The 16,617-nt window shown below is 39.9% G+C and overlaps 1 protein-coding gene across 3 annotated transcripts in view; it reads right to left on the bottom strand.

Annotated features, from left to right (window-relative positions):
* Positions 1–16,617, bottom strand: part of TSHZ3 (teashirt zinc finger homeobox 3) — a 76,784-nt gene that overhangs the window by 45,515 nt on the left and 14,652 nt on the right. Inside the window, exon 1 of one of the 3 annotated variants that reach the window (XM_063438545.1) lies at positions 3,258–3,368. The exons of the other annotated variants lie outside the window; for them this stretch is intronic. Within the exon in view, the coding sequence (XP_063294615.1) occupies positions 3,258–3,276 (19 nt within the window). The 5' untranslated portion in view covers positions 3,277–3,368. Of the gene's footprint in view, positions 1–3,257; positions 3,369–16,617 lie in introns of those variants that run through there. 3 annotated transcript variants of the gene reach the window in all.

Here is a 16,617-nt window from a genome sequence, read left to right as displayed (position 1 = left end):
AGTATGGATATGATAAATGAATATATACATTTTAGTGTTACCCAACCTATGTATGCCCCCCTGAGATCATTAATCTTAATGCTCTCAGTCAATCCTATAATTCCCTTTAGAGAAGCATTGAGAGGCTAGAGGCAGCAAACGCTGCGCTGCACCAATCAACCATTTCCTATGAGAAGCACTTAATTGTATAACTGAGTCAACTAGGAAGACAATCACTAGAGGTCTGTTAACCCTGCAATGAAAACATTTGCATTTTCTACAAAACAACAAAGCTTACATTGCAAGGTTAAAACGACAGGGGTACTGCATTAAAAATCACCTATAACTTGTGTTAACATTTTTCTCAAGTGATGCCCAGTTTTCTTTTAAATGTACATTAAATATATAACAAATTACCTAAGAATCCAGTTTAGTCCAGGCAGAGTCAGGGCACACAATGCAAATGAGGGGAACAGAACCACTGTTTGTTTATTCTCTTCCAATAACTATAAATGGCAAAAAAAAGTGCAAAATGCATTGAAGTGATTGACTAGGAGCCAAGATGGAGGCACCCACTTCTAGGATAAAGATAAATACAAAAGTGGATACCTACATTTTCTTTTTGTTTTCTTTTAGACCTTACAAAAATGTAGTTGCTCATTATAGGGGAAAGGAAAAAACATGTTAAAAAATCCTGGTAAGTGACCACTCAGTTTAAGGGCAGAATATTGCATGAGGTCTGTCATGGGGAAATTAGGACAGAATAAGGAAATGAAGGATAAACCATTTGTGGGCTGACCTTACTGTGTTCCTATACCTCATATTTATTTGACAATGTGGCTAGACAGTAAATTTGTCATTAAGAAAATATAATTGGCCGGCTTGTGTTCCTGCTGAGCTTTGGGTTCTTTACCTATTTACGACCATGAGACGAGGGGGGAATTTTTAGCTGTGGCACGGACGGCAGTTTCCTATGGTTGTTTACAGTGTGAGAAAATGAGAACAATTGCTGTGGAAGACGGCTGTCATTCGGCCAGCTTTCTGTTAGTCTGTGGAGACATTCTGATCCTTGTGTTTCCTCAATGCCTACCGATTAATCAGAAAACGAGGCATGTTTTATGATCCTAAAATAGGGCAGTGAGATTAACTTGTGAGCTGCCAAAATGCTGTGCAGCTCCAAAAGCAAAATCCCAACCCTAGCGGGGTATTATGTGGGAAAAGTGCTATATATCCCTACGGTGTAGCTTTTTAAAGGGAAAATCCATGTATATTTTAAGTGAGAGAGTAGCAACGTGTAAAAAGAAGAAATTTAAATAGAAGAAGTACAATATCCCATGAGAAAGACAAATACAGGTTGGGCAATTCCTACCATTATCACATTGCTGACCAAAAGACAGAACCCCTCAGCTAAAGGGGCTATCAGTGCATCTCCTTAATGCAGCTTAGATCAGAGGGAGCAAGTCCCTCGATTCTCCATAGCACAGAAAATAAAACTGAAAAGGTTTATCTGCTAAACTAAAACAGCAACAGCTTTCAGAAAATATGAGGTCATACCAGATAAAACAAATGTTTATTGCAAAGACTAAAAAAAGACGGACATTCTCACTTTACACTACACTCAATTCTAGTCCGCCATATCAGCACAGTCGTGTTGGAGAAGACATCCAGTAAATCTATACATTGGAGGGGGAAGGGTTAAAAACATGTTTACAAATGGTCACTATTCCGCTTGAGATAGAGGTTATTTGGATAACCCTGCAAGCAAAACACAGTGGAGCTCACTTGTTATTTACTATCCCCTCTTACAAAGATGCAAATGATGTGCTCCCATAGAGAAAGGTATGGATCACTCATTTAGGGCACATTGCTTCAAACTCACTATTACTACTCTTTACAAAGTCAATCAAATGCTTCTCCCAGACCAGCACTGGAACACAGAAACTGTTATATAATAAACTAGAGGGAACACATAACTAACCCTTAAAGAACTTAGTGCTTTTGGGGGGCTGGAGTGTCTCTTGAACAGTTCAACTGTATTCAAACTTTTGACACTCACCTGAATCCCTTTGGTCCCTGCGGTCATGCCCCCTCTTCACAGATATCAATAAAGAGATCCTAATTCTGCATTACCAAAATCAATTCTTGGGCAATGGACTATTTCGGGGCTGTCGATGCTTTCACCACAAAATCTTGAAAGCTGAGCGCAGGTAAGAATGAAGGCAGGTTAACCCTTAATAGCAAACTGACATTTCCCATGATTTTTAATATTATGTTTTCTTTCACCCTATATTTAACAAATGTATTGGTGAGGTGTGAACGTTTATAGAAAAGAGAAGTAAATCGTAGCCATTTCCATCTCCACTTGCAAAGTGCGCACTGGCAGCGCCAAGACTTAACTGGATTGCCTTTTGCGAAATCTTTAATATAAAATTAAAAGAAAAACAGAACTTCACATAAAGGTTAACACAAAATCTAGGTTTGTCATGTAGATCACAAATTAGAGAAATATTCCTAAAACAGAGAAAGTATGAACAAACAGAAGCCCGAATGTCTCTCCCCGAACAAGTTTTACATTGGGTTTTAATATACAGCCAGCAAAACGACATTATAGAACAAACAGAGCTAAACAGTGCGTATATATTGGTGAGCCAGAAACCAACATGCAAAAAGCAGGACAAATGCAATAGATTCCAAGATTACTTCCAAACTATCCTTCCTAAGAAACACTAACTGCAATCATTACACTGAGGATTTATCACGCTGCAGTTATTCTTAGGGGATTATTCACTAAACATTGATCTGTACTGAATTGAAAAGCAACCTGCAAACTTCAGGTACAAAATGTGTCACAGCCTAGCTTTCTTAGCCTAAAGTTGACGTTACATTTTCAGTGAACAAGCCAGTTACTGTGTGCATGGGTTTTTTAATACTCCTAAACAGAACTCCATCTTTAAAACTTGTGGTTCAGTGTCACGTGACCTGCCAAGTGATTCCCAACTCTGAGAACGCTGCGGGCTTCTCTATGCAACACAATAGGAAGATAGGCTGGGCAGGGGGAGACCTTTCACCATATCATATTAGAAATTTGACACACAGGATACAGTGTGCTTTCAGCTCCGACAAACTCATTTTTACGTTAAAAATAGACGGTTACCAATGGTCTTGCAACATGCAAAAAAATAAAGAAAAAAATTATAATAAAGTTCAGAGAGATTTTGGAAACAATACCAGAAAGCGCAGAATATCCTTTCCTCCCTGGAAGTGGAGGGGTTACTTACGCAGCACTGTGGAAAGCATGGATTGCACATCTCACTGCTGGGGTCAGCGCTCTGAGAGCCGGAACGTGTAGCTCAGCAGCCAAGCTGGATGTGGGACTCTGCCCCAGCTCACCTTCTGCTTTACACATTGCTCTGCCCAGACGCCTCGATGCACCCGGCACAGGAGGAATGTAAGCAGAGCTGTGTGTCAGGTCAATGACCCTGAACATTTAACTGGAAGTGTATGCATATCCCAACATATACATGTCAGCGCTACATACACGTCAATGCTCTATTAACACCTACACTGCCTAGAGAAGAACACTCTGAATGATCTGAAATACAATTCTGTTTAAATGCTAAACCCTGCATTGTCCAAGCTATTTGGGGCATGCCCGAAGGTAAGAACAATCTTAACTTATTCTTCTTAGTTAAACACTTTATAAATTAAATTTAAAAAAAACAACAAAAAAACACAACCTAGTTAGGATGCCTGTTCTACCTGAAAATGGCATAAAACTTGGATTGTCAGAGGGGTTCAATTTAATTATTTGTAAAAAATTACATTTTGCTAAAAGTCATTAATTGGGTGATATGGTTTGTTCTAATAAAAAATAATTTGACTGGGGGCAGGGCCTAACTACAGAGCTGTGCAGACGCTCATCTCAGCAGCTCCTGCTGAACTTGGCACCTAAAGCCGAATTTCACTGCCACACCGGCATACAATCATGATTAAAAGGCCACCACAGGAGAGTGGGCATCGAGGTGAAGAGAACGACACCTCTCAAGCGACTAACAGAGCAAAACTCACTGTGGGGCCTACAAGCATGGCAGATGCAGGGGAGACGGCCGCTCCCCAGCTGCAACACCGTGCCAGATATCTGGCGGTGGGCTCTCGTCCCCCCCCCCTGGACCGGTAGGGATCATCCCGGTCTTCCCCCAACCTGTACCGGCTCAGCAAAGCCCAAAACCAACTGTCCCTGTGGGCGCTAAAATGGCGGGAACCTGCTGCTCCGCTGACCCACCCAACGCATGGCAGGGAACGGAGATGCGACTGAACAGCATCTTCGCTGATTTCTGGGAAAAACTGGAAGCCCGCATGAGACCCTCAGCGTCTGAGGAGCAGCATCAGCCATCACTACTGTGTGCCCAGCAGGAGGCCAGACTGGGGACAAGCCGCAGCATACTCCCACAGCACCACCAAGAAAAGCCAGCTCCAACAGCGGTCCCTCTCAAAGCCACGACCAGGAGATCTAACAGAGAGCGAAGGTGTGTGGTATTTGACCCCTGGGACCTCAAAGCTATCTGAGAGACACCGCACGAGACAGAGGAATCAAAAGGGTGAAGCTCACCCGAAACAGCAAGCACGGAAGCGAGACGCAAGGCCCAAGAAAGCAAAAGCTAGAAGAAGGCGGAGGAGCGGGCACTCACCTTTCCCATGCCGGACGGCAAGGCGGAGGGGACCGTTGAAGCTAAACACAATCGCCTCAGGTACCCACCGCATCAGGGGTGACCCTACCCCAGCAGCACGGCCCAGCCAGTCGACCCCACACAGACCCGCCCGATCACTGCACCGCAACGCGGCACCATGGGAAACCGCAGCCCCAACGCGGCATAGGGTGAACCGGGACACTAGCTTTCCCGGCTGGGAGACCTCACACAGCACCCAAAGCCATAGCAGGAACTCTTAGGGGCACATTTCTATTTTTGCCGGCCTGTGTGGAGTGGGACTCAAGCCTGGGGGACCCCAGAGGACATTATTATTATTATTATTTTGTTTAGTATGATTTGGTTTATTCATCTGCGGTATCAATTTTCTATCTCTTGTACTAAAACTCAAGGAGTACACTCAACAAGGCACACACAGACAACTCTCTCGTGTACTCCACAAACACTAGTTCCAGCCTGCTATACTACCGTATATAAAAGGTTTGTTTTACCTCACACATGCTATACCACATGCTTTCAGCTCTAAACATAACCTTTACATTCATATGCATATGCACTCTAGTACCTTCACTACACTCTAATAATGTATCACAGCATGTTATCATTCTTCTGCTTACACCATAAAATTGTGCATTAAACAGTGAATACCCCACTTGTTACGTATAATGAGCAGCTAGAGGATTGCCGTTGGGGTACCTCCAGCCAGTTTGTATTCATTACATGCACTGCAAAAAAAAAAATAAAAAAAAATCATTTGACTTTAAAAAATGTATGAAAAATAAACTGAATAAACTATGTATTAAAGGGACACTCAAAGCATCACACCCATCCCAGCATCCTCAGACTGTCATTGCTGCCTAAAGAAGAAGGACTGGGTAATGTGGAAGTTTAGTTCACTGTTAGCCAAGTGGCAAGCAAAGTAATTTAAACACCTGGAAAGCCTCAGTTTTTTCCAATAATCACTAAACAGGGTTGACAGCGCATACTATTTGAACCAGAAATAATAAAATAAGCTGTAGTGGTTATGGTGCGTACAGTGCCCCCAAGTGTTTTTGTTTTATGGATCGCAACTATACAGTACTTTAATTCAATTAAGTGTCCCCCTTAAATGCACAACTAAGAAAACATTAATATGGCAGGTTCTTACAGAGGTCAAGGATGAATTGAACATAAAAAAACCATAAGACTTCGATGGGCATAGCTCAAAAACAGGTGAGTAAACCAGTCTCTTTCTTATTAATTGGTTACTTTTTAAAATCCACAAACACCATTCATTGTCCATGTGACATGACTGATGGAAATAACAATGGACTGTGGGCCTTTTAACATTTAACAAACCATTACGGTACATGGAGGAGACAGTAAACAGAGGAGTATTTTTACAGCTCTGTACATGACCCCAATAAAAGAGGTCAACGTGTTGCTCTGTGTTACTGATGAGATTTTATTTTTTTATTTTTTGAATGAAATAAGGGTTAATATTTATACCCTAACTACCTTCCTCAAAGCCCCAGGACGATAATCAGGACACATTTTTATGGACGGGTTAAGAGTGGACGTTGTGTGTGCCACAATACCATCATATAAAGACGCTTAAAATGTTTGTTTTTAACATGTTGTTATGATTTAGTACATTATTTTTATCACTTATCTTTTTTAGGTTCACCTATGACCGAAAGAGGAGAACAAAATGTAAGTGTCCGCTAACAGAAAATTCTATTCTGTTACTGACCAACTAGTGTACTTCACTTATATTTCCTTTAATTCTGAAATAACATGCAATCTTTGATGTATGGATACTATTTTCATGGCAATGGTGAAGGAATTCATTAGCTCATCTAAAATAGAAAAGCATAAATCTCCTCAATGTAAAACCTACACAGCAGCCAACTGCACACTTGTTTCCATAATCAACTATTCCAAATTCCATTAATATGGCACCGCTCTGTGTGAGCAAAATGGAAGCCTATCCCCACCAGAAACCAATGGAAAAAAGGCAGAGAAACATGGGAGTCTCTATAAAAAAAAAGGTTGAATCAAAGTTCTTCAAACTTTTTTTTTTTTCCTTCCTTTTTCCTTAATGCAATTCCAAAGTGGAGATCCAAACCTTGAGAGCGACTTATTGCAAACTATGCAGGAGATTTGTGACAGGACGTTAAAACTTCATGTCAGGCCTTTCATGCAAACAATAAATATTACTTCTGCTCATAATCAGACTTTTCCCCGGCTTCGTCTTTGAATGTTGAACCTTTTTCAATTAATTAAAAACTATGCACTGCAGAGTGCATATTTTATCAGCTTTCAGCTGCTTAAGTGTCTAGAACAGACCAGGCAGTTTTTCTTTTTACTAATTTTTTTTTCCAGGCAACCCAGAGCAAGTACTTGCAAGGGTCATATCTTTTTAATTATCTTTTCTCTCTTTGATTAATTATTCCGTCTGACAATAGCGGGCTTCCAATGCTATTCACCTGCCTCTGATGATTGACAACGTTTCTGTCTGATTCAAAGCAAGCAGCTGCTGCCATGATTGCCTAGCAACCAGGCCATGATGGATGAACCCCAAAGATGGATAGCTACAATAAATCATGTCTCCTGCTATAAAACTGGGGGGAGAATAAGATGAAACAAAAACAAAACAAGATTTTTTTTTTTCTCATGAGTACAGCTCCCTCCCAATTATACCTGAAATGGACTTTGTTCTTGACAAACCTAACCGTGTAGAATTAAATCAAAATGTCAAAGGACTGGCCTGGGTGCCATTGAAATGTTACCTCTGTCTGATGATGCTGAAAAGAAAAAAAGAAAAGTCACACCAGGTAATGTAAGACACCAAGGGCCATCATGGTCAGTTCCAAAAACGAAACAAAATAGCTTGTATGTCAAAAAAGGAGTAAAATTATAAGACAAACAAATCTAAAACCCAGAAAAGTGTAAGTTAAAAATCTGGATCCTGGATCAAAGTGTTTTGGAACCAGAGTTTCTAAAGAGAAAAAGTAATGGAGGGGGGTCTGAGAGCATGCTGCACCTGTCCTGCAAAACAGGACCAAAATGACGCGTCTGACACTCTTCCAAGCTCTTTCTATTTGACATGTAAACCTTACACCATGATATTTGTCTTGTCAGTTGCATGGCAACACTAGAAGTAAATTCTACGATAATTGACTAAGCAAATATGAAATGGTCTTTGCCATAGGGTTGGTGGAATTTAGAAGAGAATGGTGTGGTCAGACATACAGAAATGTTGTCTCATCACAAACCGCTTTGCAAAATCTGATATTTATAGTTTGTTTTTTTTCCCCTTTTAATTCTTCAAAGCACCAAAACCAAGTTCTAAGTAGTTGGTTCTGGATCTCTCTGATAGGACGTTTTAATAATTTGAAAAATAGTTTCAAGGTACAAAAGCTGGGCCTTTGGGCAGAGCTGTTCCTTAATGGCAGCTGTTGGAATGTCTAAAGCTAAATAAACATGAGAATTGGATTCACAGCCTTGTTTCCAGTGTTATACAAAATGCCAGAGGAGGAATATGCTGTAATGCTCATTGTTATGTCATTACTCTACAGACAGAGTGGAGTCAGATACATTATAAAGTAAGGATTCTGCAGACAAGATCTAAAACATTTTTTTTTTATTATTGTTTTCATTTTTTGTCTGAAATACTCCAACACTAGCAATCAAATGAGGATTCCTAGCTTTTACTGAAATAAAATGTACGTTGAATGTAAATGTTCTTAAAAAATAAATACATTTCTCAAATGTTGCAATACATGGTTGCAGCTGAAACAAAGGTTTTGGTTAAACAGCAAAATGAAATAGCAAACAGTAAAAGACATAAATTGGGATCTGGGGCATGCAGGTTTAACTGAGTGCGTAGGAATGCCCCAGTGTTATTTAAAGAAGCAGTTCAGGAAATTATGAGGTTTATAGCCAAATATTTGATCTGACGCCACACTAAAATGTGTGCTCTTTGCCCCTACTAGTGATTCTTAGAACAACCATGATGTCACATGTTTTGCAAAAACTTCACTGCATGTGACTTGCACAGCCTTCCTAAACACTTCCTGTAAAAAGAGAGATCTAATGTTTAAACTTCCTTTATTACACAATCTGTTGCATTTCAAATGTATTTTTATCTCCTGCACTTTTAATAGCCTTCTACGCCATGTAGGAGCCTTGTGTGTGTGATTTAAATTTAAAAAAACAGGAGATAAAAACTTTTAAACTAAGTCAGGTCTAAAACTATTTTTTTAATGCAGGTTGTGTCCGTCAAAGCCAGGGGAGGTGTGGCTGAGGCTGCATAAACAGAAACAAAGTGATTTAACTCCTTAATGGCAGAGAACTGAGCAGTGAAATGAATGATCTATACACAAAAACTGCATCATTAAGCTAAAGTTGTTTTAATGCCTATAGAGTGCCTTTAGAAAAAACATCTAAGAAACATCAAGAACGGAACCAAGAAGCTATGTAATACCAAATAAATAAATACAACCAGCTCAATACAATATTTTTGGCTAGGCTTTTCAAATGATTTGCTGCCAAAGTCACCACTAAAGTCTATTGGAATGTATGTAGATAAATAATTTGAATATTTTTTTTCTAATAAATTGTGATAATTTGACATTCTTAACTAAAATCGAGGCCTAAGTCAGAAATTGCCATTTGAGAACCATCCCCTCCTTGACATCAGAAGGATCACTAGGTGGGTATGTCAATTAGCCCCCTACTCGCTCTCTCTCACCAAATCAGCCATCTGTGCCAAGAATTCTCTCAAGGCCTCACAGCCTGCACAGGTTACAGTCTATCTCTACACTCCTAGAGTTCATGGAAACACCACAGAGTGGCCTCAAATCCATCTGGAAAAATCCCAAAAAGGTATTTGCACCCTGTATTACATAAGAGGCCTGGCATTAGTAGACACTTTTAGGGAACTTAATAGATGGGTGAAAAGTGAAACAAAACTTGCATTATTCCAGAATACAATCAGAAAAAAATAAAATTAAAGGGATTATTTTTTTTTTTGTTATCACTACCCATTTATGTATGGGATATATTGATATCAAGGAAATAGTCAAATATTATTTTACCCCTCCTCTTTATATTTTGATTACTGACACTGTTTGTTTTAAATGACAATTCGCTTTTCACTATTTAGTTTTAACTCATATACATTCTATCTAGATTATAAACACATTTGAGCATGACCCTCATTACAACTTTTATCCTGTTATTATTTGTGATAAATACAAACAAATGGTGAGCCGCGCTTAGTAATTAAAAAGGATTACATCTATAGAAAGGGATAAACACAACAAATAAAAGACAAACCATCACAAATGATGGTACAAGATATGTGTATAGTGTTCTCTTGTGACAAATAGCGGCAGTCCACCTAAAAGGAGTAACCACACCTTGTAAATAACAAGCAGATAAATACAAACAAATGGTGAGCCGCGCTTAGTAATTAAAAAGGATTAGACATACAATCAACGGAGGAGGATAATTGTGAGACTTATCTTTAACAAAGAAATGTACAATAGTATAATACTGTAAGAAATGCAGTAGATATAAAGACAGTGCCAGTAGAACACTCACACTTTTCAGAGCTTCAGTTAGCTCTAATATCGCACGTCAGGACGGAAGAATCCCCGTCCAAGGATATGATGTCAGATATTTTGAGCAGCAGTCAGTAATGTATGTGGAGGGAAGCACAGATAGGAAAACCAATGGTGTAGTCCAATTATAAAATAAACATATTATACAGGTAAGTATTCTACTTACAATTTCCAGAGCGTGAACCTGCTCTGGTATGGAGCACTTGGGTGGAATGATCTCCACCTATAGATTTAATGGATATCCAGAGAGCCAGCTAAGAAAAAAAAAATCCAAAGGGCTGGATACTTACTTAAAAAAAGTACTTTATTAAAACAATAAAAGTGATTTAAAAAAAATTGGGCACTAACAAAATAAACTATAAATGTATACAGTGGAATTGAAAGTCCAGAAACCTCAATTGAAATTGAAGTGCTTCCCTCCACATACATTACTGACTGCTGCTCAAGATATCTGACATCACATCCTTGGACGGGGATTCTTCCGTCCTGACGTGCAATATTAGAGCTAACTGAAGCTCTGAAAAGTGTGAGTGTTCTACTGGCACTGTCTTTATATCTACTGCATTTCTTACAGTATTATACTATTGTACTTTTCTTTGTTAAAGATAAGTCTCACAATTATCCTCCTCCGTTGACTGTATGTATAATCCTTTTTAATTACTAAACGCGGCTCAACATTTGTTTGTATTTATCTGCTTGTTATTTACAAGGTGTGGTTACTCCTTTTAGGTGGACTGCCGCTATTTGTCATAAGAGAACACTATACACATATCTTGTACCATCCTTTGTGATAGTTTGTCTTTTATTTGTTGTGTTTATCCCTTTCTATAGATGTAAAGTGCTGGGAAACATGTTAGCGTAAATAAATTGGAATTATGCTAATACTACTATTAGCAGCAAAGGTCTTTCTTAAATGATCTCCTTGCAACAGGTGAATGTGAGGTTGTGAATGTAGTCTGAATTTTGAAGCACAAAAGATCTCATGCTTACATACATCCCTCAAAAATTGGAAAAAACCCTAAAAAACTTAATGAACCATTACAAACACTGAGCAAGTCTCAAAGAGGATAAAGAGGGACATTCTTTTCTGGGATTAGGTTCTATTTAAACCACCTGTGGCTGCAATGGGGTTTAACTCTTTATGTGTGCTTACACAAATGCAACCCCTTTTACCATCCATCGGGTTCACAGAGGTACAGTAAACCAAACTAAAACACACTTTCTCACAACAGGTTAACAGGTCTGATCAAATGCTGTTTGTCAACGTTAATTCACACTGGCTACAAATCCACAAAATATAACTACAGTTCGCCTCACCCCATGTTGACAAACACTAGTTTAACACTTAAGTAGCTGTAAACGAAGACCGCAATAACTGGCTGAGTCTGGTATCAAACAATAAAAGAAAGCAAAGCCTCATCCATCAAGTTCAGAGCATCCCGGCCCCCATTCTGTTCCGGCATGTCCACCTCTCAAGTTACAGCTCTACACGGCACGTCTAAATACTATTCCAAATGATAAACGGCAACATAAGTCTGATATCCGTCATCAATCTTTCGTAAAGAACATCCATCTTGCATAATGCATGTTTGAATCCTGTGAAATTGTGAGCTCCCGGATTCATTTACAAAACCCCCAGCAAGCTGGCGCAACTTGAATGATATCTGTCAGAACGATTGGGTTTCCTGCGAGTGCATAAACTCAAAATAAAACAAAAGGACTTTCAAAAGGGATATGGCATATGGAAGGAAAAGACGATTATAGCAGCACTGTAAGAGGCAAAAAAAACAACAACACTTCTTTGGTCACAGCACCAAACTGTCACCCAGTGCCCCTCAGACCCCTTCCCCCCCCTCCCCCCCCACTGTATACATTTTCCTTTTGACTTGCAATCTGCAGTTGCTGTTCTTGCAACACTGAAGTAAAGGGAAAAGAACAGCGTTTTTATGAAACCTTGTTCTTTGCCTCCCTTGTTGTCTGCCAGGGCCGATTTGATAAATGACACATGTCATTCTGTCAGGAGGAAAGGGCGGGTCAGTGATATATGACTCTGCTGAAAAGGAAATCGACTGTTTGGCATGGCAAGGCTTTCCCCCACCAGGATTCGGTTTCAGAACTTGCAAAATCAAATCTACAATGTTTCAAGAGAACAGTTAGGACAGCTTGATGTACAGAGGCCTACAAAGTGCCATACACACACCTCTAAAGCCCTCACGCATACAAAGCTTCATAAACAACTTTAGATAAAATAACAAGCTTCCTCCCAGTTTTATATACACACATGCAGGCCAATTATCTCTGTTGTATGTGTGTACGTACGTATAAATATATAATATATCATTTGTTTTTATTTTTTAAAATTGTTTCTGCAGGTGTAGAATAAAAGTGCACAAAATGAGCCCCCCAGCCTGTATGACGTGCAAAGAGTGTTTAACTGTTTAGTGTTGCATTACACTTTGGTATTTTTAATAAATTCCAGGCACCCGGTACACCAATAGGGTGATACAGGTTAAAGATTACGGGGGTCGCGTGTCAGGCACTGTAATAGCAATATGCACCATAAAAATTAGCATGTTTTAAGTAATCATCTTGCAGCTTGACATCTGCATAGTAAATTTTAAAAGAAAAAAAATGTGTCAGACAGGCATGAGCCGTTTCCCTCCCCCCTCTTTCATTAGCTCACTGCCAGGGTGGCACTTCAGAACCTCATTACAGAAAGAGGATTTATGAAGCTGAACCCAATGGCGAAGGAAAGGCATCTGTCAATAATTGTAGGGAGCTGCACTCACAGCTTTGAAATCTCATTAAGTATGCAGTTATCAGACATAAAGATCAAAAACATTACTCAACTCAGACAGAATCTTATAGAGGAACATTAATTAGCAACAGGCCTACAGTACAGACTTCCTCTCACACCTGCCCTACCCAGAAACCCAAAGCAACACTCCCCCTCCCTTCAGACACAAAAAATTATTCCCAGCATCTGAGAATGATCAACTACATGAAACAAGAGCGAGAGGGAGAAAAAAAAAAAAAAATCAGTTCAGACAGTCTTGGCGGTGAAGAGAGAAAAGGAAGAAGCTGTCAAAGTTGAGAAGATGTCAGTACTGGCCCTGATTACAAGGGCCTATACAGTTCCCAGGCCTTTTATCAACCCTGCCATCAAAAACAGACTCTGTGTCGCAGATGGATGAGTGATGGCTGCCAGTCTCGAGCCGCAGCCGCCAAGCTTCCAGGAGGGGCCCCTGCTGAGAATCTGGCCTCCAGCAACAGGCCTGACCCAGCAGGAAAGAAAGTTTGGGCACAGAGCCCAGACCCAAAAGATACTGAAAATAATAAAGCAACCCTAGTATTGTCCTTTCTGTAGCAGCAATTCTGCAGGTTAGGAAACTTTGAGAAATTGTTTTCAGTTACGCGTAGAAAATGAACTGGCTCCCCCTAACTCAGTGGCTCTTACATCTTTTCTTAGCTTAGAGGTCCATTTTCCCATTGTAACAGATAACACACAAAGATTCTACTGAACACCTTAAGCAGACTTTTCCCAGTACTAAAATGGTCTCTGACAAACCGGGAGTGGGACCCTGAGGGTGGGGGCACCCTCAGGGCACTATAGTGCCAGGAAAATGAGTTTGCTTTCCTGGGACTATAGTGGTCCTTTAAGGATGATGATTATAAACTGCCTGCTCAAACCAACTGAGACCCCTGAAGACAGAAAGCAAATCGAACTTTGGTCTCTTAATCGGACTAAGACTAAAGCAGATTATAAATACATGGACTGTGTATGTTTGTATGTATATTATATCCCATATTTTTAAAGTTTTTTTTTTTTTTTTAAACACAGAAGAGTCTCCCTTCTTCTTCTGTATTGTAAAGTATACTAGAAAGTCCCAAATAATTTTTATTCCCAGTATCAAATGAAGGTAGTGCAGCGATAGTAAATAATGAGCAGCAGCTTTATAAAAAAAGTATTCATTAAAATATACTCTGACCAACCAACAGTGAGCAACACATTTGGGTGCAGCTGCTTAGCTCCTGTCTCCTGTTAGCTTGCTGCTGACAGCAATCACTGCGCTGGCCAAAGTGAGGATCGTTACCTTTCAAAAGCCAACAAATATACAAAAAAATATACACAAAGTGACATTGAAAAAAAAAAAAAAATTTATATATAAAACCAAAGCTGGCGTGTTATATACGGTGTATAGCTGCCAACGCTGCAGTAGAAGCTGCATAGGATGTGCAGTACAAAGTGTATGGCTTATTATTTTTATTATTATCATCGTCATTTATATAGCACCAACATAGTCCACAGCTCTTCACAATATTATAAAGGGGGAAATGTAACAATAGATAAGACAATTACAAAATGTTTCAGGAACAATAAGTTGACATGGACCCAGCATTAGTAAAATATGCTACCCAACGATATGGTTGTCAGACGTTGTATAGCTGGAAACAAACTATTTAATCAATAACTAGTATGTGTAGAAGTCAGTGTTACCTAAAGCTAGTGTGTAGCAAATAATACTGAAATGTTATTGTCAAAGAGAAACCTGAAGGTTCTAATGGAAGGTAAAACCTTCACCATCAAATGTTGAATTCTAAAATAGCCCAGTGCTGGAATCTGAATATAGCTTAACCAGGATTTCCTAAAACCTTTGTGTTATGTGCATTATGAGTTTCTGCGACAATGCTGAGGCCTACATTGTTACTCTATACCAGGGGTTCCCAATTAATTTTTCCCGTGGAGCCCTTTGACATAGTGTATCAACATCGTGTAACCCCCCCACCCCAGCTTGGGGAAAAAAATTCTAATAATTGTGCCGTTTTTTGTATGTGACGGTGTGTGTCATGGTCTGTATATCTGTGCTTGTATGTGCCAGTGTGTGTGTATGTATCCGACACATAGATACACACACCTTGACACACAGTGTATATCTGTATGTATCTGTGTGTCAAGGTGTGTGTGTATATCTGTGTTTGTATGCGTATCAAGGTGTGTGTATCTGTGTTTGTATGTGCCAGTGTGTATGAATCTGACACACACACTGGCAGATAGTGGCACACAGATACACAGACACAAAACTTTACTCCATCCAGCCCCCTACCTTTAGGAGTGCTGGTATGGAGTCCCTGGGGTCCAGTGGGGCTGCTGAGCGGCTGGCGTGCTGAGCGTGCAGTCCCTGGGGTCCAGAGGGGCTGCTGAGCAGAAAAGGAGCAGTGATCTCCCTGCTCAGATCCCTTGCGCGTCTCTTAGTGATGCCGGAGTGACGTCATATTCCAGCTCCAGCATCACTGCTGTGCGCGCGCGGAAGCTGAGCAGGGAGATCACTGCTCGCTGCTCCCTCCTGCCCACGGCCATTTTTTTTTTTTATTTTTTTTTTACTTTTGGCGGAACCACCAATTGGGAAAGGCTTCTCTATACGATTTCTGAAGACACCTCGATATTTGGCACCTACAGTATTTTTACTCTGTAAAATATTTATGGGCTGTGGAATCTGCCAATGAATGCTACCAATTCCCAGTCTACTAGTGAATCTTTTGCTGTAGAACCCAAACTACTGCTGTTCACAAAGATCACATACCAAATGTGCAGCCAATGATGCACCAAGAGCCAATTAGTCAATGATACATAAAGGTAAAATGCTTTTGCAGCCATTCAGTCAATAACTTTGAAAGAGGTGTGTGGCAGAAGCCACGTAGCCAATAAAATCAAAAGCTATCATGAGACAAAAGCAATAAAAATGTGTTAATTTTATGTGACAAAGGCAATGCCTTTCCGTCAGAAGAAGTGCTGTGAACACTTTCACTCAAACTCTCCCTCTATAACATCTAGGCATTCCTTAATATTTTAAAATATGGCTGAAAACATAAGGACTGAAAACATGTTTCTCCGGGACCCAGGAGTACATCTGCAAAACTACAAACACTGCCATACTACAAAGTGTTGAGGACATCTGTTTGTATGGCAAGACTGTGAAATCAAATAATATTTTGGGAATTAACTAAATTTCTAACATGGCAGTGCGTGCAGCAATACGTGTGAGCAGCCGCACAGTGCTGTACAATATCTGCAAGCCACAACGTTGAAATTGCAGCACAATCTGGGAGACAAATAAAATGATTGAGAAGAAATGGCAGCACTGTACAGGTACACAGAAAGTTCATTATACAGCAGAGGCTTAATATTGTTACTGCATTCTTTATACAAAGTAATAGAATCCTATGTGGGTTAACCGGCCAAATCTAACCAAACCCTGGATGTCCAGACAAAATCGTATAACTGCAGTCGTTCTCTTGGATTCAGCACCCTGGCACAGGAGTTC

The sequence above is a fragment of the Pelobates fuscus genome, chromosome 12 (assembly GCF_036172605.1).
Source record: "Pelobates fuscus isolate aPelFus1 chromosome 12, aPelFus1.pri, whole genome shotgun sequence".
Classification (NCBI taxonomy): Eukaryota; Metazoa; Chordata; class Amphibia; order Anura; family Pelobatidae; genus Pelobates; species Pelobates fuscus.
Note: the sequence above shows the minus strand (reverse complement) of the source record. Positions and strands in the feature narration are given on the sequence as shown.